At 41.9% G+C, this 24,624-nt stretch overlaps 1 protein-coding gene across 1 annotated transcript in view; it reads left to right on the top strand.

Annotated features, from left to right (window-relative positions):
• Positions 1–24,624, top strand: part of unc5a (unc-5 netrin receptor A) — a 229,492-nt gene that overhangs the window by 61,990 nt on the left and 142,878 nt on the right. Inside the window, exons 4-5 of the mRNA XM_080201104.1 lie at positions 4,507–4,687; positions 21,383–21,550. Of these exons, the coding sequence (XP_080057230.1) occupies positions 4,507–4,687; positions 21,383–21,550 (349 nt within the window). The remainder of the gene's footprint in view (positions 1–4,506; positions 4,688–21,382; positions 21,551–24,624) is intronic.

Genomic DNA, 24,624 nt, shown 5'->3' with positions numbered 1-24,624 from the left:
CGATGTACAGACCTGCCCCTTAACCAATATGATCCTGTCAACATGCTGTGAGGGGAACAAGCCAACAGGCCTCTGGGTTTGATAGGCCTCTCAAGTCTCAAAGTGAATATAGTTGAAATAATGTTTTAATCATTCTTTGCTGTTCTTGATAAAATGCAATCCTCTGACTTGTTGCCCATCTTTGTACAATTAAGAACATAAGAACATAACAAATAGGAGCAGGAGTAGGCCATCTGGCCCTTCGAGCCTGCCCCGCCATTCAATAAGATCATGGCTGATCTGTCGTGGCTCAGTTCCACTTTCCCGCCCTCTCCCCATAACCCTTAATCCCCTCTCTTATCAAAAACCCATCAACCCGCTTCTTAAAAATATTTAGCGAGGCAGCCTCCACCACTTCAACGGGCAGAGAATTCCAGAGATTCACTACCCTTTGAGTGAAGAAGTTCCTCCTCAACTCCGTTCTAAACCGCCCCCCCTTTATCTTGAGGCTGTGTCCCCTAGTCCTACTGTCTTTTTTGAGCGGGAAGAGTCTCTCCACCTCTATCCTATCCATCCCATTCATCATCTTATATGTCTCAATGAGATCTCCCCTCATTCTTCTAAACTCTAACGAGTACAAGCCTAGTTTATTCAGCCTGTCCTCATAGCTCAACCCCCTCAACTCCGGTATCAGCCTAGTAAACCTCCTCTGCACTCCCTCCAAGGCCAAAATATCCTTGCGCAGGTGCGGCGCCCAAAACTGCACACAGTACTCCAGCTGCGGCCTCACCAATGCCCTATACAGCTGCAGCAAGACCTCCCTACTTTTATATTCAATCCCCCTCGCTATGAAGGCCAGCATCCCATTCGCCTTCCTGACCACCTGCTGCACCTGCAAGCTGGGTTTTTGCGACTCATGCACAAGGACCCCGAGGTCCCTCTGCACCGTCGCCTGCTGCAGTTTTTCGCCACGTAAGTAATAGTCCTTCCTACCATTCTTCCTACCAAAGTGGACCACCTCACACTTGCCAACATTAAATTCCATTTGCCATTTCCTGGCCCATTCGCCCAGCCTATCTAGATCCTTCTGCAGACTCTCCACACCCTCCGCACAATTTGCCTTTCCCCCAATCTTGGTGTCATCAGCAAATTTCGACACCCTACACTCGGTTCCCTCCTCCAGATCATCTATATAAATGGTAAATAGCTGAGGCCCCAGCACCGACCCCTGGGGCACCCCACTAGTCACCAACCGCCAATCCGAATAGCACCCATTGACCCCCACTCTCTGCCTCCTATTTGACAACCAATCCTCTATCCACGCTAACACCCTACCCCCAACTCCATGTCCTCTGACCTTCTGCAGTAACCTCTTGTGAGGTACCTTATCAAACGCCTTCTGAAAATCCAGAAAGACCACATCCACCGGCTCTCCTCTATCCACCGCCCTAGACACATCCTCATAGAACTCCAGTAAATTTGTCAGACACGACTTCCCTTTAATGAAACCGTGTTGCGTCTGCCCTATCAAGCAATTCCCTTCAAGATGCCTCGCAATTTCCTCCTTAATGACGGATTCTAACATTTTACCTACCACAGACGTTAAACTAACCGGCCTATAATTCCCCGCCTTTTGCCTGGCACCCTTCTTAAACAACGGCGTAACATTAGCCGTTTTCCAATCTTCCGGCACTTCCCCGGAATCCAGCGACGTCTGGAAAATAACCACCAAGGCATCCACTATCACCTCCGCCATTTCTTTCAGAACCCTCGGATGCATTCCATCCGGTCCTGGGGACTTGTCCACAATCAGCCCCTCCAGTCTGTCGCGCACCACCTCTCCAGTAACAGTAATGTCATTAAGACCCTCCAATCCTACCACCTTTCCATCGCTAACACCCGGCAAATTATTCACGTCCTCCTCCGTGAAGACAGAAACAAAAAAGTTATTCAAGACCTTAGCCATATCCCCATCCCCTACCACTAGGTCCCCTTTCTCATCCTCTAAGGGACCAACGTTCACCCTAGCCAGCCTCTTCCTTTTTATATATTTATAAAAACTCTTGCTATCCTTTTTTATATTAAGTGCTAGCCCAGCTTCATAGCTTCTTCTACCCTCCTTTATCAACTTTTTTGTCAATCTTTGTTGACATTTAAACCTTTCCCAATCCTCTTCTCGCCCACTGCTCTTAGCTACTCTAAATTCCTCCGCTTTTAATTTAACACTTTCCTTCACCTCCTTCGTTATCCACGGCTTATTACCTCTCTTCCTACTGTCCTTTTTAACCATCGGAATAAATTTCTGCTGAGCACCAAGAAAGATCTCCTTAAAGATCCTCCACTGCTCCTCAGCAGACCTACCTTCCAACGCGCTCCCCCAGTCCACATTCGCCAATTCTTCTCTCATCCTACCATACTCCCCTCTATTCAAACAAAGGACGCGTGTCCGGGAACCCACTTTCTCCTCCTCCATCTGCAACAGAAACTCCACCATACAATGATCACTCTCTCCAAGAGGATCCTTCACCGCAAGGTCCCTAATTCTACCCGCCTCATTACATAGCACCAGATCCAAGATAGCTCGCTCCCTCGTCGGCTCCAACACACACTGTTCCAGGAAACTATCCCGGCAGCATTCCAAGAACTCCTCCTCGAGCCCACCTCGTCCAACATGGGTCGACCAATCAATATGCAGATTGAAATCCCCCATAACTACTGCCGTCCCATTCCTGCACGCCGCACTTATTTGCGCGTTAACAGCCCGCCCCACCTCCAGATCATTATTCGGGGGCCTATAGACGACACCCACCAGCGTCTTCCTCCCTTTGCTGTTCCTAATCTCCACCCACAACGATTCCACTTTCTGCTCTTTGGCTCCGATATCATCCCTTGCTACCACCTTGATGCTGTCCTTAATCAGCAGAGCTACGCCACCCCCTCTTTCCTCCTGCCTATCCTTCCTAAACACTTGATAGCCCTGTACATTCATCTCCCAGTCCCTGTCACCTTGCAGCCACGTCTCTGTAATGGCCACCAGATCGTATCCATTTGTGTCGATCTGCGCCACCAGCTCATCCACTTTATTCCGAATGCTTCGTGCATTCAGATAAAGCGCTTTCATCCCAGCCTTCATTTATGTGCTTTTTCTTCAGTTTGATGCTATCTTTTACCTATTTAAATCAGCACAGATGGTGGATCCATCACTTGGAATGTTTCTTTCTCATTGGAATATATTCTGAAATATACCCTTGAATATCTGCCATTGCATTTCTGTTGACTTATCCCTTTACTTAATTTGCCAGTTTGTTTCAGCTAGCTGTGTGTTCATGCCCACATAACTGTCCTTATTTAAGTTTAAAGTACTGGTCTTGGAGCTAGACTTCTCTCCCTTAAGTTGAATGTAAAATTCAGTTGTGTTATGATCACTGCTACCGAGAGGCATCTTTAGTATGAGGTCTTTAATTAATCCTATTTCATTGATCAATACCAGATCTAGTATCGCGTGCTTTCTGATTGTCTCCAGAACGTACTATTATAAGAAACCATCCTGGAAACATCCTATGAATTCTTCATCTCAGTTCCCTTTTCCCATCTGACTTTTAAAATCTGTATGCAGATTAAAATCTCACATGATTATCACTGTACCTTTCTGAAATTTTGGGAAAACAGGTATACTTTTGTCGGTATTACAAAGTGTTGCATCTGTGTGCAATTACTGACACAGATCCTGTTGTGCAACAGAATTCAGATGCATTTTGGTTTGATGTTCAAAAGTTCTCCAAAATAGTTAACTTCATGAAACAGCATATTATCTGTTTTAGTGTGAGCAACGACAAAGGAAATCCATGACTGATATTCAAAACATAACCTAAACTGAATTCTTAACATATAGATGTACATTATAATTAATAAAACCATTATTGGTGACAAATACTTGTTTTAACAGCTTCTAAGGATAAATTTGGCGAGGTGTGTTCACATGCAAATCCTTGCTTGAATAAAGAGCTAATCAAAAAATTGGCTCCAGAATGGAGCATCTCAATTCACCAGAAATCTGATGGTGAAATGAATTGCTAGAAAACGCTAGGCAGCATGGTGGCACGCTGGTTAGCACTGCTCCTCACAGCGCCAGAGATGCAGGTTTGATTCTGGCCTTAAGTGACACTGTGGAGTTTGTATAATCTCCCATGTCTGCATGGGTTTCCTCTCGGTGCTCCATTTTCCTCCCACAGTCCAAGAATGTGCAGGTTAGGTGGATTGGCTGTAGTATCCCAAGATGTGTAGATTAGGGGAATTAGCAGGATAAATACATGGGGTTACCGGGATAGGTGAGATATTCTGTTGGATAGCTGGTGCAGACTTAATAGGCCTCTTTCTGCACTGTAGGGATTCTATGATATTGCTCTGTTCTATGAAAATTGAAAATGCTTGCCTCTGCATCATTTCTCCAGGTTAGCACTGGGGCTGCGGTTTTGTAAAATTTATCCTTTTTTGTCTGAATGGAATTCACAAAATTTGTTTTGGAAGGTGGAATGGTTGAAGAATGAAGATGTGATCGACCCAGCTCAAGATCCAAACTTTTACATTACCATGGACCATACTTTGATCATCAAAGAAGCTCGATTATCAGACACAGCAAACTACACTTGTGTGGCAAAGAATATCGTAGCCAGGCGCAGAAGTGGAAGTGCAGCTATAACAACATATGGTAACAAGATTTTATGTTTTATGAAAATTTGCCTATTTTTATTTGAGAATAGAACTTTATTTTGTTTGAGAATAGAACTTTAAAAGTTATAATTATTGAAACCTTGCATATCATGCTACCAGATATAAGCTTTATGAGTATCTTGTAAACTGTTCACATGAACAGAATACATACTTAATGTTAGCATCATCACACCTGTCAAAAATATACCATTCCCTCTGCAGCTTGCATTATGCAGCTGTTGTGCCCTCTCATCATTACTAACCTGTTTGACTATCTCTGAAATTGCAAGTATTCCAACACAAAAAGACTACTAGGTATTTGGAAATTCCTCAGATTAAAGGTGTTGAATGTAAGAAATAAGAGTGGAAGTAGGTCAACCGGCCAAGTGAATCTGCTCTGCTATTCAATAAAATCATGACTAACCTGATTAAAGCCTCAACTGCCCCTCTTAACCATTAACTCACTTGTCAGCCAAAAATGTATCAAACTTAGCCTTGAATATATTTAATGACCCAACCTCTACTGCTGTCTAGAGAAGTGAACTCCAAATACTAATGACCCTCTGAGAGAAGAACTTCCTCCTCATCCTCTTCACCCATATTTTGAAACTGTTTTTTTGTTTCCCCCACAAAGGGAAACATCCTTTCAGCATCTACTCTGTCATAAGTATAGGCCAAGCCTGCTTTACTTTTCCTCATAGGGCAAATCCCTGAACTCAGGAATCAGCTAAGTAAATCTTCTCTAAACTTCTTCCAATGTAAGTAGGTCGCTCTTAATCACAGTGCCAAAATCCTGTGTGATCTCACCTATGTTCCATACTGTTGTTACAAGACTTCCCCACTTTTATACTCCCATCTCCTTGCAATAAATGTATTCCATTTGCCTTCCTGGTTGTACCTGCATACTTTTGTCATGCACAAGGACTATTAACCTATCTTTGCACACATTTTGTATTCTCCTTGCAACTTACTTTCCTACCTATCTTCATATAGTCAGAAGATTTGGCCACCATACAGTCGTCTATTCATTCCAGTCAATGTAAGTTGTAAATAATTGAGGTCCGAAAACTGATCTCTGGGGCACCCCACTGGTTATAGTTTACCATCCTCAAAAATGACCATTTATCCCGAATCTCTGGGCGGGATTTTCCTCCTTCTCTTGGCATAGGTGGAGGCGAACCACTCATTGGCGGTGGGAACTTATGGTTCCGCCTTTGTCAATGGGGTTTGCCATTGAATGTGCACCCTTTGCTGCCAGGAAATCCTCAGTGTAAACACCAGCAAAATGTTGGCATCAGTTTTAGTTTAGTTAGCCAGTCCTCCATTATTGCTAATGTATCCATGACCCCTGTTAATACATTGATTTTACTGTGCTCAGGTACAATATCATGTAATGATACTGCACATATATATTTGATAATTTTTTTAAAAAATTTGAACTGTTTTAATTGATAATGCATTTCCTGAATTTCAATGTGCTACACTTTTATTTCTGTGGTTCAGTGGTGTTATTTGTTCAACTGTGTAATAGAACTGTCTTTTGAGTAGCAGCTAACTGGCAATGCTATAAATTTATGAATAACCTGAGGATGTAGTACTAGTACCACCTTGTGAACTGAATTTAATATTTGGGTCTTTCTTTTCTACAGTGCTTTAATTTCTCCAAAGTTAAACCTTGGAATCTTTTAGTGAGGGAAGGGCTGACATGGGTTGATAAGCTGTTTCCTTTCATAGTAAGATTAACATGATCATTAGTATTTATTCAAACAGCACAATTTATCTTCACTAATGGTGAAACACACAAAGCATTCCACATGTTCCTTACATCAATGGATTATCTTATTTGGTTTAAATGAGGTGAGTTCTAACAGTTGCTGCAACATATGTGACCTCTTCATCTTGGCAAAAGTCATTGCAGCTTTTTTTCTGAAGAGACCCAACTGCTTGTCTATCCTTCTGTTCCAAGAAAACTGTTTGCCAAGTAGTGTCTTGGGGGCTGGATTTTATGGTGCACAATGGTTCCTGTACCCCTGGCTCAAAAGGTTATAGGCATTCTGCCCAGGATCCTGATGGTTGCCCCACAGCAATTTAAATTTGGCTCAGCGTTAATTGCTTTAATGCGAGATTTCTAACCCTTTCATAGAATCATAGAATCCCTACAGTGCAGAAAGAGGCCAATTGATCCATCGAGCCTGCTTGGATAACAATTTCACCCAGATCCTAGCCCTGTAACCCCACTTACCTTATTATGAAAGGAAACAGCTTATCAACTCATGTCAGCCCTTTCCTCACTAAAAGATCTGCTAATCCACCTGACACTAAAAAGCAATTTAGCATGGCCAATCAAGATAACCTGCACATCTTTGGACAGTGGGAAGAAACCAGAGCACCCAGAGGAAACCCACGCAGTCACAGGGAGAACTCCACACAGACAGTGATCTGAGGCCAGAACTGAACCCAGGTTCTTGGTGCTGTGAGGCAACAGTGCTAACCAGTATCTCGGGAAGACATCCCACCTTAAGAGAGCTGCCGAGGTGACATGGTGGCATAGTGGTTAGCACTGCTGCCTCACAGTGCCAGGGACCCAGGTTCAATTCCAGCCTCGGGTGACTGTGTGGAGTTTGCACGTTCTCCCTGTGTCTGGTTGGGTTTTCTCCAGGGGCTCTGGTTTCCTCTCACACTCCAAAGATATGTGGGTCAGGTTAATTGGCCATGCTGAATCGCTCCATAGTGTCAGGGTAAATATGTGGGGTTACAGGGATAGGGCCTAGATGGGATTGTTGTTGGTGCAGGCTCGATGGGCTGAATTGCCTGCTTGTGCACTGTTGGGATTCTATGATTCTAAGCCTGTAGTCCCAGCAATGGAGTCAATGGGAGTGCTGGCCACTATCGGAATGACAGGCAGCCTCAACTTGCTGAGTAGACAAGGTAAGTCAGGTTGGGGGTCTTGGTGAGGGGTGAGGAGGGCTGGAGTCCCAGTTTCAGGGGACTAAGGAGGTAGATTAAAATGGTGGATAACCTTTTGGGGAATACCTCTGATGGGCCCGGGAGCTGCACAGAATGATCCCCACCTCTCCCTTGCCTGACACCACCCATGTAGTCAAAGCTGCTAAGCTTCTCAGCCGGCATATGCCTCTCCAATTGCAGGTAATGTACCGGCGGTGGTGGGATAAGGACCCTACATGATCATCACTTAACCACCTAAAAGCTTCAATAGGCCCAAGTGCAGGTGGATCGTCTGACTCCTCCCTCATCCCCGTGAAATTTCAGAGACCACGGGGGTGGGTGGGCAAGCAGCAGGTAGGCCACACACTGGACTTTACATTACTCCAAGGCACCCCCTTCCTGCCCCCACCAACACTCAAATCTGCCAGTGGGGTAGTATTAAATCAAACCCTGAGGGTGGAATTTCCCCATCTCACCCGCCGCGGGAATCATAGTGGGCGGGGGCGGACCATGCAAATTGACCTCAGGAGCGATTTTCCGGCCTTGGGGCAAGCGCAGCCGGAAAGTCCTGCTCGATTGTCTTCTTACCTCCCTCTGTTTGCAGGAAAAGGTGCCAAAGCTGTTCTATTATGATGGGAGTTGGCTATTTTTTAATATTTGAATATTCAAGTCAATGGGAAACAACACAAATGTTGCTCTTAGAAAATCTAGATGCTAATCTTGTACTTCGAGGCTGCCCATGTAAGTTTCCCTAGCACAGGGTGGGCACAACCCCATTTTGCCAATTTGCTGCCAGATGCAAATTCTCTTTTGTATCTTTAAAAACCAGACTGTCACGAGGACACCAGTGATCAAAATTCCCCTAAATTCACTCAAGCAGCACGCAATGTACATTAGGTAGTCAGATGCGCACTAGATACAGATAAGGAAAGTAAGCACATCAAGCCACACTGCCATTGAAAACAGATGAACATTAGATTTTTATGGATCTGAGAGTCTTTGGATCATCAAGTGGCAGGCTGTAAATATATTTTGAACTGTGTTTACAAAAAAACCTTTTTCTTTATCACTGTCTCTTGCACAGTTGCCTCTTGCTTATATCTCTCACTTGCCAAGATTTCAGGAAAAAAAACATTCTAGAAGAGCAGAGGAATATTTTGCCTTTGTCTATACGCATAAACATTTTCCATGATCAATCTGAATTTGGAAAAATCAGACTATAAATTCTCAGTGAACGAATACAGACCGCACAATTGGTTTGAAATGTTATCTCTGTAGAAAACCTGCCAGTGACTTATGTCCATTCAGTGCCTGCTGCCAGCAGCATAAAATGATAGAATAAAAATAATTTGCTCATCATCACTATTAATGCCAAAAATGTAGCTGGCACAGTCACTGCCGCTGCCATTTTAAAACACACCCTGATTATTGCCATGTTATAAACAATGTGAATGAAGTAACCAGATAGAGCAAATTGATCATTTTTATTTATTCCATACTATAGTAGAAGTACATCAGAAGAACAAATCACCATTTAGACCACACAATTTTATCTAAAATCCAATCATTTAAAAACATAGAAACTTAGAAACTAGAAGCAGGAGTAGGCCAACCAGCCCTTTGAGCCTGCTCCATCATTCAGTTTGATCATGGCTGATCATTGAATTCAATATCCTGATCCCCCCTTCCCCTGCCCCCATATCTTTTGACCCCTTTAGCCCCAAGAGCTATATCTAATTTCTTCTTGAAATCAGACAATGTTTTGGCCTCAACTACTTTCTGTGGTAGTGAATTCCACATATTCATCACTCTCTGTGTGAAGAAATTTCTCCTCACCTCAGTTCTAAAAGGTTTACCCCTTATCTTCAAACTATAACCCCTAGTTCTGAACTCTCCTACCGTTAGGAACATTCTTTCTGATTCTACTCTGTCTAACTCTCTTAGAATTTTATAAGTTTCTATGAGAACCTCTCTCACTCTTCTAAACTGCTGGGGAATATACAAAAATGAAGGACAGAAAAACGACAGCTGATCAATCAAATCTGTTCCAAACAATCGTGGTGCAACTTATCACAGAATCATAGAATCCTCAACACCGGTGTCCCACAAGGCTGTGTCCTCAGCCCCCTACAACACTCCTTACACATCCATGACTGTGTGGCCAAATTCCTCTTCAACTTGATTTTCACATTTGCTGATGGTACCACCGTAGTGGTACCATCATTCAAAGAATGATGAGACGGATTAAAGAAAAGAGATCGAAAATCTGGTGAACTGGTGTGGTAACAATGTCAACAAAATGAAGGAAATAATCATCGACTTCAGGAAGCGTAGTGGAGGAAATGTCCCTGTCTACATCAGTGGGGACGAAGTGAAAAAAAGGTAAGTAAGTTTATTTATTAGTCACAAATAGGTTTACATTAACACTGCAATGAAGTTACTGTAAAATCCCCTAGTGACTATGCACCGGCGCCTGTTTGGATACACTGAGGGAGAATTTAGCATGGCCAATTCACCTAACCAGCACGTCTTTCGGATTGTGGGAGGAAACTGGAGCATCCAGAGGAAACCCAGAGAAAATGGTCGAAAGCTTCATGTTCCAAGGGACCTGTCCTGGTCCCTCCTCGCCAATGCTACAGTAAAGAAAGTCCATCAATGCCTCTACTTTGTCAGGAAGCTAAGGAAATTTGGCATGTCCACTACGACTCTCACCAACTTTATAGATGCTCTTTAGAAAGCATTCTTTCTGTTGCATCACAGCTTGGTTTGGCTCCTGCTCTGTCCAAGACTGCAAAAAAATGACAAAAGATCATGAATGAAGCCCAATCCATCTCACAAACCAGTCTCCCATCCATTGACTCTGTCTACACTTCCCGTTGCCTTGGAAAAGCAGCAAGCATAATCAAGGAGCCCAAGCCCACCAGATATATTCTCTTCCAATGGGAAAAACATACAGAAGTCTGAAAACACGTACCAACTGACTCAAGAATATCTTCTTCCCTGCTACCATCAGACTTTTGAATGGCCCTACCTTGTGTTAAGTTGATCTTTCTCTACACCCTAGCTATGACCATAACACTACATTCTGCACTTTCTCCTTTCCTTCTCTATATACGGAATGCTTTGTCTGTATCGCGTGCAAGAAACAATACTTTTCACTGCATACTAATTCATTTGACAATAATAAATCAAATCAAATCAAATCAAAGAACAGTAGAGGATAGAACGAAGCCATTTGGCATATTGAGTCGATGTTAGCTCTCTTGAACAGCAAGCTAATTAGCCCAGTCCCTGTTCTTTCCCAAAACCATTCTGTATCCATGCTGATTCTCTTATTCCATAGGCCAATGAGGCTAATTGCGACACTTTATCAAATGTTCTTTGGAAGTCCATATACATAGTATCTACTGTACTTCATTCATAGGGTAGGCATTTATTGTCCTCCCTAATTTACCTTCAGTACGTAATAGAGAGCCGCCTACTTGAACCACTGCAATCCGTGCGGTGTAGTTACACTCACAGTGCTGTTCAGAGGAAGTTCAAGAATTTTGACCCAGTGATAGTGAAGGAACAATGATAGAGTTCTGAGTCAGGGTGATGAATGACTTGAAGGGGAGCTTGCAGATAATGATTTTCCTGAAGTAGTTCCCACATTTGGAATACCTCTTTCTTCTGTTTGACAGCATTTAGTTCACAACGCATGCTTGGTGTTACATTATTTATATTAAGTGGCATCTGCCAGATGTGGGCCCATTTCGTCATCCCATCTAGATCTGCTTCTAATCTCTTCCTCTCATCCAGGATTGTGAGAGCAGCACAGACTTCTGTATTATCCATAAGTATATAAACTATTTTCTCAATGAATGACTTAAACAAATGCTGAGGTGCAACAGTCCTAATACCTATCTTTGTGGAACTGGTTTAATGGCAGGTTCCCGCACTCCCAGTAATAACGGGTGGCACAGTGGTTGGCACTGCTGCCTCACAGCACCTGGGACCTACGTTCAATTCTGACCTCGGATCACTGTCTGTATGGAGACTGCACATTCTCCCTGTGTCTGCATGGGTTTCCTCTGGGTGTTCCAGTTTCCTCCCACAGTCCAAAGATATGCAGGTTAGGTTGATTGATCATGCAAAATTGCCCCTAGTCTGAGGGGAATTAGCAGGGTAATATGTGGAGTTACAGGAATAGGGCGTGGGTGGGATTGTGGTCGGTGCAGACTCGATGGGCCGAATGGCCTCCTTCTGCACAGTACGCATTCTGTCTATAAGAATACAAATAATTCTTTATCCAAATCAAAATCTGTTCTCTAATCCCTTAGAACTCAATCTTTTTTAAATAAATATTACTTGGCACTTTGTCTAAAACTTAAGACATAACATTGTCGAGTTGCTTGCATAAATCATTCAATGAGTTTGATGAGACATGGGGTGGTGTTTAAGTTTTGAGGCAGGGTTCATATCCACCAGCTTAAAACTGGTAGAAAGTCATGTGGAAAGTCAAAAGGTCCACAGCAGATGTCATCTCCCTGGCCCTCACTCAACCATAGAATTTCCCAAATAATAAAGACACTTATGTCAGACTCTTCTTCATTGACTATAGCTCAGTCTTCAACACCATTATTTCTACAAAAGTCATCTCCAAACTCCATGGCATAGAACTTGGCACCTCCCTCTGTGACTGGATCCTGGACTTCCTAACTCACAGACCACAATCAGTAAAGGTAGGCAACAACACCTCCTCCACAATCATCCTCAACACCAGTGCCCCACAAGGCTGTGTTCTCAGCCCCGTACTGTACTCCTTATACACCTAAGACTGTGTAGCCAAATTCCTCTCCAACTCAATTTCCAAGTTTGCAGATGACACCACCGTAGTGAGTCAAATCTCAAACAATGATGAGATGGATTACAGGAAAGAGAAAGGGAATCTGGTGAACTGATACAACAACAATAATCTCTCCCTCAATGCTAGTTAAACGAAAGAGATTATCATTGACTTCAGGATGCATAATGGAGGACATGCCCCTGTCTACATCAACGGGGATGAAAGGGAAATGGTTGAGAACTTCAAGCTTTTAGGTGTCCAGATCACCAACGATCTGTCTTAGTCCCTCCACGCTGACACTATAATTCAGAAATCCCACCAATACCTCTACTTTCTTAGGAGGCTAAAGAAATTTGGCATGTCAGTTACGACTCTCACTAACTTTTACAGATTACCATAGAAAGTATTCTTTCTGGTTGTATCACAGCTTGATATGGCTCCTGCTCTGTCAAAGACCACAAGAAACTATAAAGAGTTGTGAACAAAGCCCAGTCCATCATGCAAACCAGCCTCCCATCCATTGACTCCATCTACATTTCCTGCTGCCTTGGAAAAGCAGCCAGCGTAATCAAGTGTTGCTCGCACCCCAGACATACTCTCTGTCATCTTCTTCCATCGGGAAAATGATAAAAAAGTCTGAAATGACATAGCAACTGACTCAAGAACAGCTTCTTCCCTGCTGCCGTCAGACTCTTGAATGCACGCACCTCATATTAAGTTGATCTTTCTCTACACCCTAGCTATGAATGTAACACTATATTTTGCACCTTCTTTCCTTCCGTGTATCTGAAATGCTTTATCTGTATAGTGCGCAAGAAACAATACTTTTCACTGTACACTAATACATGTGACAATAATAAATCAAATCAAATCCACTGTCGGGAGTCCCCACTGGGAATGCAATCCTCTGAAAGCTTTAGTCTTCATTTGGATACACATGCTGAAATCCAGAGATTATTATTGAGAGTGAGTCATTCACTGAAGTCTGAGTGGAGCAGGGAAGCGTGAGAATGTTTGCCATAGAGAGAATTGCTGCCTTCATGGGGATTTAAGCACAGCTTTCAAATTAGTCCATGTTAATCAAGACTGTGGCAAGTCAGGTCATGCCTGCCAGCTGAATCAGATGACAGATGATCAGACACCATATTGGTGTCCTTACAGTATGACACTGACCTCCACCCAGTTATCGCGAGCAGCAATATAGTGTCTGTTCTGGCACTGGGTGCCCCATCTTCATTCTCTTTCTGCTTCTCCATCTCCTCTATTTTCTCCTCATCCTAAGATGAATGGCAAGGTTCAGTTTTCCCCTTAGACCTTCCTGTAATGCAACACATCACCATGAATCTAGACATCTTCACTGGATAGTAATATAGGGCAGCTTGAGGAAATCTATTTAGGCAGTTGATGTGGATATTAAAAACATGGACATGGAAGTCGCATTGTAGTGTGCTCTCATGTCATTGGTGGGGTTCTTCACAGATATCTTGAGCCAAGTTTGCAGGGTAACCTTCATCTCCGACAAACCAGCCCTTGAATGGTGCAGTCTGAATGTATCATCTGAGGAAATCTGGTGTACACCAGCATGAACCTCTTCTTATGATTATGCACCAGCAGCACACTGGGCTAAATGTCTCTTGCAGTCCATAAATACCCCTGGTTGTTGTGCTTGGACTGCAATGTGTGCGCAATTAATGTCACCATGGTTTTTGTAGGAATCCTACTAGAGGAGCAAATCCAGTATGTGTTAAACCTGGCTATTGCCTTCACGGGGGAAGTTTACATATCTTCTAACTGGCACCTGTCTTCTGTAGTGGACACAGAGATCTGGCAGTGCCTGGAAACAAGCAGAAACAAAAAAAACAGAGATTATGGGCAATGGTGACCTTAGGTCAGTTCCATCAGTGAGCAGGGTTTCTTCTTGGAAGCTGTAGATGTTTGCCACCACCAAACATGACAACTTCAGTTGCTGTTCCAAGGGACCAAGGAATCTGAGATTTTGTCTGTGAACGCTACGACGTTGATAGTGCCCCAAGCAACTTTAGCAGCTTTCTTGTGTACCTCACTTCACTATGTGCCTTTGCCATGCATCTCCTTCCTGATATGCCTCTCCTGTGCATTTCCCTTCTGGGAATGTGCTGCTTGCAGCACACCATGTCATTGATTTGATTTATTATTATCACATGCATCTGGATACAGTGAAAAGTATTATTTAACGCGCACTACACAGACAAAACATACTATTCAGAGTACACAGGGAAGGAGGAAAGGAGAGGGTGTAGAAGGATATAGTGTTACAGTCATCACTAAAGTTTAGAGAAAGAACAAGTTAATGTATGGTAGATCCATTCAAAAGTCTGATGGCAGTAGGGAAGGAGCTGTTCTTGAGTCATTTGGTACATGATCTTAGACTTTTGTATCTTTTTCCTGACAGAAGAAGGTGGAAGAGAGTATGTCTGGGGTGCATGGGGTTCTTGATTATGCTGGCTGCTTGTCCAGGGGAAGTGTAGCTGGAGTCAATGGATGGGAAGTTGGTTTGCCTGATGGACTGGGCTACGTTCACAACACTTTGTAGTTTCTTGCAGTCTTGGTCAGAACTGGAACCAAACCAAACTGTGATACAACCAGAAAACATGTTTCTATGGTGCATCTGTAAAAATTGGTGAGAGTCATAGCTGACATGCCAAATTTCCTTAGCCTCCTGAGAAATGTAACTGTAGCACCAGTGTGGCAGGACCAGGCAGTTTGTTGTTGATTGTCTTGCTCTTCAATTATGCATACAACCCACTTCACTTGCTGATGTTGTCAGTTTGAAAGCCTTCAAAGTTGTTTCCACACAGGAACTCTCTGCCAAATGTCTGCCAGAAGGAGCTAAGAGCGTTTACTCAATTGGGGCATTCACAAACTGAAATATCCACTGAAAGTGCTGCTCAACCTCACCTCCATTTTACTTTCCCAAACTCCAGGAAAACTAAATTAATTGAATTTAAAGTTAATTTAATTTTATAGACACTTTGGGCTGGAATTGACACGGGACTGGGAATGAGATGAAGAGTTGAGGATATGGGGAGTGTGGGGCACTGCTCGAACATTGCCCCGCACCACATCGAAAAGGAAGTTAATCTCAAGCCAACTAACTTTACATGAGGCAGCCCTGCAAACAATAGCACATTCGCAGATGCCTTAGACAAGAGAGGGCATCTAACCCTCAGTGGGAGGAAGACCTGCTCTAGACAGCTTTATTGTAAATTAGTTTATGGGAATTAGGTATTGCTGGCTAGGCCCAGCATTTATTGCCCATCCCTAATTGCCCTTGAAAAGATGGTGTTGAGCCACCTTCTTGAATCACTGCAGTTCATGATTTAACTGACAGGTTCTGCAGACCCGGCAGCACAGGAACAGAGTAATAGACTCTAGTGGGTCTGCATGGAGGTCCCAGGAAGAAGATTATAGTAACTGGACCCAAGTTAAGTTCCATGCTTTTAGGGAGAGGAGGGACCAGGCACTGTAGGGACGGGGTGGGGGGGGTGGGGGGTTGTGGGGGGTGGAGAGCACCCTTTGTAGGCTAGGCAGGCATATAGGGATGGTACAATTTTGGGAGAGGAGGGAGGGATGCAGTGGGAGGAATGGGGTGATATGCGCAGAACACCTTGTAAAGGATATCTCCCAGTTTCTTCTGGTCTTTTCATCAACCTTCCCATTCTCAATCACTTTCTGTGGTTCAGTGTAATATGACAGTGAAGTGCTCTGTGAGTCTTAAGTGGGAAATAATTGCCCATGACCCATCCCCCTTATTATTAGGGATCTGATCAAGGGTGGGTGGAAGGAGATGAATTAGCCACCAGAAGTAATTTACAAACTCTACTGTGACATGCCCATGGTGGAGGTGTGGGGGGTGGGGGGTTGGGGGGTGGAGGTGCGGTAGGTGATGTTAAAATCCAACTTCTCATTACAATGACCTCAGAAGATGTGCATTGCACCAGCCCACCAAAATAATTAAAGCCCGATTTCAACAAGTAGGCTTTTGGTACGCGTCCAAACGCACTTCTGTTAAACCTGTAAGTGGATATATTGAGGATGGGATGCTGTAAGCTTATCTAGACCTTGTCATTTCCTGTGAATATAGAAGATATCATGAACGCTTTATCAAGTTCACTTATCCCAAAAAGGCTACTGTCAGCAGTTCCTCTTTGATAAGTTTTGACATCCATTACTGAAACAAATTGTAAATTCCAACTTTGCATGACTTGCAATTTTACACAACAGTTTGGTTATAAAAGTTTCAACTTAAAAAGGATCAGTTCTATATGAACGTTCCCACTTCTCCCTCCCTGCCCCACTGCCCTATACATAACAACCCCACCTATTCTTGCAGTTAAAATTCCTCTGCTTTGTTCTTTAAATAAAATGGCTTCATAGGAACCTCTCCCCATTGGGATAATCCTAGATTCCAGAGAGATATCAACTCTGTGAGCAACGGCTCACTAACCTCTTAGCACACTCAGTTTGAATACCATCAGGACCGACAGTCAGCTGTTTTGAAGATCACTCATTTCAAACCCATACTTTCATATCCACTTTTCCACCTTTAACTTTACAATCCACCTCATGAATTATTGGTAACAATAGTCCACCATGGGGTTAGATGAAAAGTACCCATCTAACGTCTCCGCTGAATCTGTCTTGAGAAATTATTTCTTCAGAGTCCCAATATAGTCCTTGATGGCATTCTACCTCCTTAAGTAGCTAAGAAAAAAAATCCCAGCAGACTATTACTACCAAACCTCTTCAATATCTCCCTTTGCGATGACAGCCTCGGTAGTAGCTATTATTGTCTCTGACAGTTATCAATAAAGAAAGGCTAGGAAGAATTTGAATACTAAATAAAATCCCGCTTTTGTTGTGCCCCTTGTGTCTGAGTCCACTTTGATGAGAATGTCTTTTGGCGGCAGCTGTCCACTGCTAGAAGAACCATTACAAAATAACTGGAAAAGATAGATTTGCCTTGGGACTAGACAGGAAGCAAGAATTAACAGATAGAATTTAGCTTGCTAATTGTGGAATAAGCTTGAAACAGAAAGGAAAATGGCTTTTCCCACATAAATCCACCAGATCAGTTTTGACTAAGATAAGCAGATAAACCGATGTGAAAGATTTAAAATTGCTTCAGGCTTAGACAAAAAAAACTTGCTATTTCTTGTGGATATGGAAGATTTCATGAATACCTTATCAGAAAATCTCTCTATTGCAGTGGATTATAAATTTTTCTAGGCTGCGAAAATATTGACGAGTTACATTGTGGAATACAACGCTTTTGCCTCTGCCTCGTGAGATTTTTATATACAATTCCACATGTACCAGCAAAAGAAACCTGCTATCAGCAGTTACCCTGCCACAAGCTCCCACATCAACGGGTACTGAAACAGATTGTCATTTCCAACCATACGTGACTGCAATTTTACAAAACAGTTCAACTACATCAAATCGATTATAGAAGACTAAGAAGAATATGCTTCAAGAAATTCAGATCTGTGAAGCTGATCAAGAAACAAAAGGGTAGTAAAATTGAATTAACAGACTGGCTCCATCTTGGTCCACAGCAGGAGAATCCACATTTCAGAATGGGCTTCCATTTAAAAAGTAATCAGATGGTGTTATTATTGAGGCCTTGAACAAATTAATTACAGAAAACTAAGGATTTGTGGTTTTTGCTCCCAGTGTAGGATGGTGGGGAGCAAATTATCTATTTGCCCAGTCTGAGATGTCAAATTCCTTGACTTTGCATGAAAAGATATCCTCTCCACCTAAAATTCTTCATAAACATTGACTTGAAGTGATTGTTGCAAGAAAGGAAGAACAAGTTGCATTTATAAAGCACTTTCCATGATCTCAGGACATTCCATAGAGTTTCACAGCCACTTCTAAAGTGTAATCCATGTTGTCCTGTAAGTAAGTGCCAGACAATTTCTGCACTTCAAGTTCCCACGAGAACTGAAATAGTATTATGGGATTTCCACCAATAAGGCCAGACAGACCCTCGCTTTAACATCTCATCCAGGAGTGTCAGCCTGGATTTTGGTCTCTTTGGGATTAGACTTTCTGATTCAGGGCTACCCATCCAGTTTCAGCTGACAACAAACCTGAAAGAGGCTTATTGGTGTCCAAGGTAGTTTTATTAACCAAGTTTGTTACATCTTGAAATATAGGTTAGCAAATTAAATGTTTTAAAAAATGTTGATGGCATGCATAAATGGATAAAGTGAACAGATAAACAAAAGAAGGATGATGTTGATTCTTTTTTTATAATCTCACATTCACACATTTGATTGGTAATCAAGCAACAGCGAATGATGAGATTTTTTGTGTGCCTCATTTATACTTCCCATTTAAGCCTTTCAACACTAAATAAACGCCTTGGCCTTCTGTGTCAGTATTTATTTACCTCACAGTTCTTTTTTTATTGCTTCATGCTTTGGGGAATAATGTATTTTACTACTTACAAATAGAACATGTTTTTCTCTGAGTGTTTGAGAAACTGTTAATTCACTCTCTGAAAGCGGCTTTTCAAATGCTGTTTAGCAGTCAATATGATATTAATGAACTAAAGCGTCAAATGTTTCAGCAGGTGGTGCTCATTTTGTACTTGCCTTGATATGACTGAGATATGCAGAGTGTGCCAGTAATATCAAAATAGTCCCAACAATAATAGTGGCACAACTCTGTTGCCTCCTGTTAGGATACCAGATCAAAAACCCCAAGGTATATTATGAAATCAGTCTAGACTTTAACAATTTGCTATTTTGGCACTAATGTGATAATCTTTCACTCCAGGCATGATCCTAGTGACCAACAAATTTTATTTAACAACACAGTTTAAATATAACAAATGAATTACCTTTAATAATTGGACAATACTTAAACATGATAAGGTTTACCTGTATTTTTCTGACGTTAACAGTCATAAAGGTTTCAGAACACCTCTGGAGAAAGAAATAGTGACAGCTGTTTCTTGTTTCAGAAACAGGCAGTAACTGCTTGTATTTTTTTTAAATGAAGCTGAAACCATGTATCCTTCCTGAAAGCTTGGCTCCTCTCATTAAGCATATGACTCTGTCTTTGTCAATTAACTTAACTAAAACCCTACACTGAAACCCCCAAGGAAGACCCAAGTAAACACAAATGCATTAGCTTAGCTTAAAGCAAACACTACAAGTGTGAAATGAGTACCTATCCTGTGTTCCCAGCTATCAATTTAGAGGATTTGCTAGACAAATCAACACCTTGCAAAACAGATCTGAATTCTAAACATACCCCTTACAAGAAACATGATACACTTAAAGGCACAGTGTTATCATGCTACTTTCTTTCCTGCCTACCTGTTGAGTAAATTATAGAATAAGGTCATTAAAAAAAAATTTCATATTTTCAATATTTGCTTAAAATGTCTTAAAACATTGAAAATGCTATTAATAAGAATGTAAGAATTGGCACATTGATCTAGCAAAATGCTATGCCAGATTCAACTGAAATAGAAAAATATAAGTAATGTTTCAACTCATCTATAACAGGAAATATCTTGTAGTAGATTTTAAAAAGATTGTTTTCAATTGTCTCTAAAGCTACAATTTAATAAGTGTATTTTTGCATATTATTCTACAAAAGTATGAAGCATTTACCTTCACTTGATGCCTTAGCCAATAACATTATAATTACATAATAATGAGGATAATACTTCAAACACTATTTCAATAGGTGAGAAGCACTTTGGATGTCCAAAGTACAACATGTGGTGTGATATAAATAAAAGGCCGCTCAGCATTTTTAATCGTTTATTTTTTGCGCCATGAACCTTGGTCTTTGTCATACCTATCTGTGGTAGATATGAGATAATGAGAATGAGTGAAGTCTTCAAAACTTAGAAAATGTATGTTGGATAGAATGTGACTGGTGAACTTATTTAACAATTAAATTTCTTTCAGGTATTTCAGAAAGTTAGTTTAATATATAGTGGATGGATTACTGCTGACTTATGTCATAAATGCTGTTGTATCCTTCGAAATAAAATTGTTTCCTATTGAAGCATGAAAATGATTATTGTTTTCCTGTACATCTGTGAAACTAATTGAACTTTGTCAGTCACAATTCGCAAAAGTGCCAGTGTAATTATTAAATCACATCTTTTTTCATTCATTCATGGGACATGAGTATCACTGGCTGTCCAGCATATATTTCCCATCCCCAGTTGCCCTTGGAGGGCAGTTGAGAGTCACTGGAGTCACATGTAGACCAGGCCGGATAAGGATGGCAGATTTCCTTCCTAAAAGTACATTAGTGAACCAGATGAATTTTTTCCGATAATCGACAACAGTTTCATGGTCATCGGTAGATTCTTAATTTCAGATACTTCTTGTTATTGAATTCAAATTCCACCATCTGCCGTGGCGGAGTTTGAACCCAGGTCCTCAGAACATTAGCTGAGTTTCTGGAGTAATAGTCTAGCGATAATACCACTACACCAACAGCCTTTTTCTGTAAATTAATAAAATTGCATGTTTTCACTCAATTCTATTATTTTGCAGGTAATGATCCAAAGTAATAGAATAATGTCAAGTTTATTATATTGATAAAAGGAAATTTCTGCAGATGCTGCAATGTGAAACCAGAAGAGAAAATCTTGGAAAATTTCACCAGGTTCAGCAGCATCTGTAAGGAGAGAAAAGAGCTGACATTTTACGTCCAGATGACCTTTTGTCAAAGCTTTGACAAAGGATCGTCTGGACTCGAAATTTCAGCCCTTTTCTCGCCTTACAGATGTTACCAGATCTGCTGAGATTTTCCAGTATTTTCTCTTTTTGTTATTATACTAATAGTTGATTACTTAAGTGGTTATTTGTAATATTCATAATTACCCCTTCTGAACAGTAAATGGTGGATGGTCTGCATGGACAGAGTGGTGGTCCTGTAGCGTTACCTGTGGCAAAGGAGTGCAGAAAAGGACACGCACCTGTACCAGCCCCAGCCCTCAGAATGGTGGATCATTCTGTGATGGTCAGAATACTCAGAAAACCTCCTGCACCATCCTGTGCCCAGGTAAGCGATTAACTGGTACTCAAGCTGCTTCTTTTAACACTTGCAACATGCCCACTTTATCAGACACATTTCTATTTGTAAGGTATGGTGAGAGAAAAGATAGAATAAGAACTAAGAAGTTGAAAATAAAATCAGTTATAGAAAATAATAATAGAAGGAGATGCATTACAAAGTGGTTAAAATAGTTTATCAAAATTAAGCAAAATTAGCAGGACACAATTAAAATATTGATTGTCAACTCTTCTTATGATCTATTGTAAATATACCCTTGACACCAGATTAATTGGATGATATTTGGTATCATTATGTGACTTCAACTTGCCACACCAACAGTGGGCACTCTGAAACCATTTCTGCACTGATTATGGCCTTTATACAGCAAATTGGCATAAGTGGGGCCTTGCAGGAAATCTGGACTGCAATTGGGGTGCACCCCAATCAATGACTCCCATCATTGAAGACTGCCCCCTGACAAAATTCAACGCAGAGCTCAGAAACTTCATTGAGCCACTGTAGACGTTATTCCCCAGCACGTGCTGCAAAAAAAAATCATCCAGCCAAATCTTTGCCCAGTGTTCCTACAATGCAAACACCCCACCCAGATCTAATAATTTGTCAAGTCCAGAAACAGTCTGGGTACACAAATAAGATTAAAAAAAAATTACTGATGTATAAGGTGATGAAAGTAATAAAGCACAAGTGCTGGAAATTTTCAATCAATGACACAAAATACTGGGAGTACACATTAAATAGGGAGGCAGATTAATCTTTCAGTGGTATTTTGATGAAGGGTTACACCTCAAATATTAATCCAATTTTCTCTTCCAGGTACATGTCCTTCATTTTATTGTTTTTTTTAATGAAAATAGGAAATAGATAGTTGATGTGTGACAATGCCCTTGATAATTTAAAAATATATTGAATATATAATATGTATTGGACAGAGTAGTGGTCCTGTATTGTGCTATGCTATATTGGCACAAGTGGGGCCTTGCAGGAAACCTGGTCTGCAATTGGGGTGTACCCCAATAAATGACTCCCATCATATATACATACATATATATCACTATTTCATTGCTTATCTGTATTTATCTACATTAATGAGAATAAATGGGCCAAAAAGCAAAAGTTAATGAAATGTTATCAGTAATCTCCTTAGGCAATTCCCCACTGATTCTTTTTTATTAATAGCAATTGAGGGTATAAATTGTGAATAAATGCTTTCTTCATTTTTCTGGAAAAGTAACCCTGATGGCAATAATGACTTTTCCCAACAAGGAAGAAATGTAATTACTTGTGTGTTACTTATAAAAGCCTTTTATCATTTTGCCCTATGCTAAGCAAACTGCAGCTCTCCACTGAATCCAGCTCTTTTATATAGACTTTCGAAACGATCAAATTTTAAGGTTGTTAGCTATCTTTGAGCACCCTTTATTTTGAGAACAGGACTTCTGAAGAATTTGGCATAGTGGCACAGTGGTCAACACTGCTGCTTCACAGTGCCAGGGACCCAGGTTTGATTCCTGGCTTGGGTCACTGTCTATGCGGAGTCTGCACGTTCTCCCCATGTGCAGATGTGGGGTGAACAGGTCCGAGGCCACAGGTGTTGGCTATAGAGCTGGAATGCTCTGAACTATCAAGTGCAAGAAAGAAAAGAGCGGCAAACTTCTGACTTCCCCATTCTCATGATTGGAGTCAGCATCCCTCTCCTCCTTCTTCCCAATCCTCAGCCCTTCTCCACCCCCACCCCGATCATTGCTCTCTCCCCCACTACAGTCAGGGTCAGCATCCACGTCCCCCTCCCATCCCCTCCCCCGAAAGGCCATCGCTGGCAGCGCCAATCCCTCTGTCCACTCCTGGCCCACAGTCATAAAGTCATGGAGTCGTCGAGGTTCACAGCGTGGAAATAGACTCTTCGGCCCAACTTGTTCATAAACCCCTAAGCTAGTCCAATTGCCCACATTTGGCCCATATCACTCTATATCCATCTTACCCATGTAACTGTCTAAATGCTTTTTAAAAGACAAAATTGTACCCACCTCTACGACTATCTCTGGCAGCTTGCTTCAAACACTCACCACCCTCTGCATGAAAAATTTGCCGTCTTTGGATTCTCTTGTATCTCTCCCCTCTCACCTTAAATCTATGCCCTCTAGTTTTAGACTCCCCTACCTTTGAAAAAATATATTGACTATCTAGCTGATCTGTGCCCAAATCTAAATGGACTTCCCCCACCTCTGCCAATAAGGCTTCTACTCAGGCCTCCCCTGTGGCACAGTTTGGCACTGCCAGAGTGGCAATGTGCGAACCTGGCAGTATCAACCTGTGCCACACCATTACCTGGCTATGTCCTCTGCCCCAGGGGTTACACTTACCTTTACAGCCCCAGGAGGACCCGCATGACAGGATCATGTCTGCGTGAACTGGTTGTAAACTGTGCTGACATGACATCGTGTCAGCGCAGCGTCAATATATAGCGCACGTCAATACCTTAACTTCAAAAGTTTTTTTAAAGTTTATTTATTAGTGTGACAAGTAGACTTACATTAATGCTGCAATGAAGTTACTGTGAAAATCCCCCAGTCGTCACACTCTGGCGTTTATTCAGGTACACTGAGGGAGAATTTAGCACGGCCTTGGCCAATGCACCTAACCAGCACGTCATTCAGATTGTGGGAGGAAACCGGAGCACGAAGGGTAGGGTGGGGGAGTGGGGCGGGGATTAATTATGTTGAAATCTATTTAAATTAATGTAATGGGTATGAACCTAATGATGTCACTGGCAAGGGGTGGGAAAGATCCGAAATCGTGATGCCGAGATTCACAAATTCCAGACCTTGAGCCCTCGTTGGCATTCCCGCGGAAGCTAGGAGTGGGCTCAAGACCACCCCCATTGTTTTTCATCTGGAAAACATTAGCAAAGTGATATGAGTGGTTAAATAGTCGTGAAATAAACTTGTTTGGGATTGGATGTTACAAACATTTCACACTCATGTCGAATTACGTGGAATTTTGGGGGATGGCTACAGGAGGAAGAGTGACAGATACTTGTCCATTAACCTGGCAGAAGGAGA

This window comes from Carcharhinus amblyrhynchos, chromosome 13 (assembly GCF_965287045.1).
Source record: "Carcharhinus amblyrhynchos chromosome 13, sCarAmb.v2.hapA, whole genome shotgun sequence".
NCBI lineage: Eukaryota > Metazoa > Chordata > Chondrichthyes > Carcharhiniformes > Carcharhinidae > Carcharhinus > Carcharhinus amblyrhynchos.
This window is presented reverse-complemented; position numbering and strand designations above follow the sequence as displayed.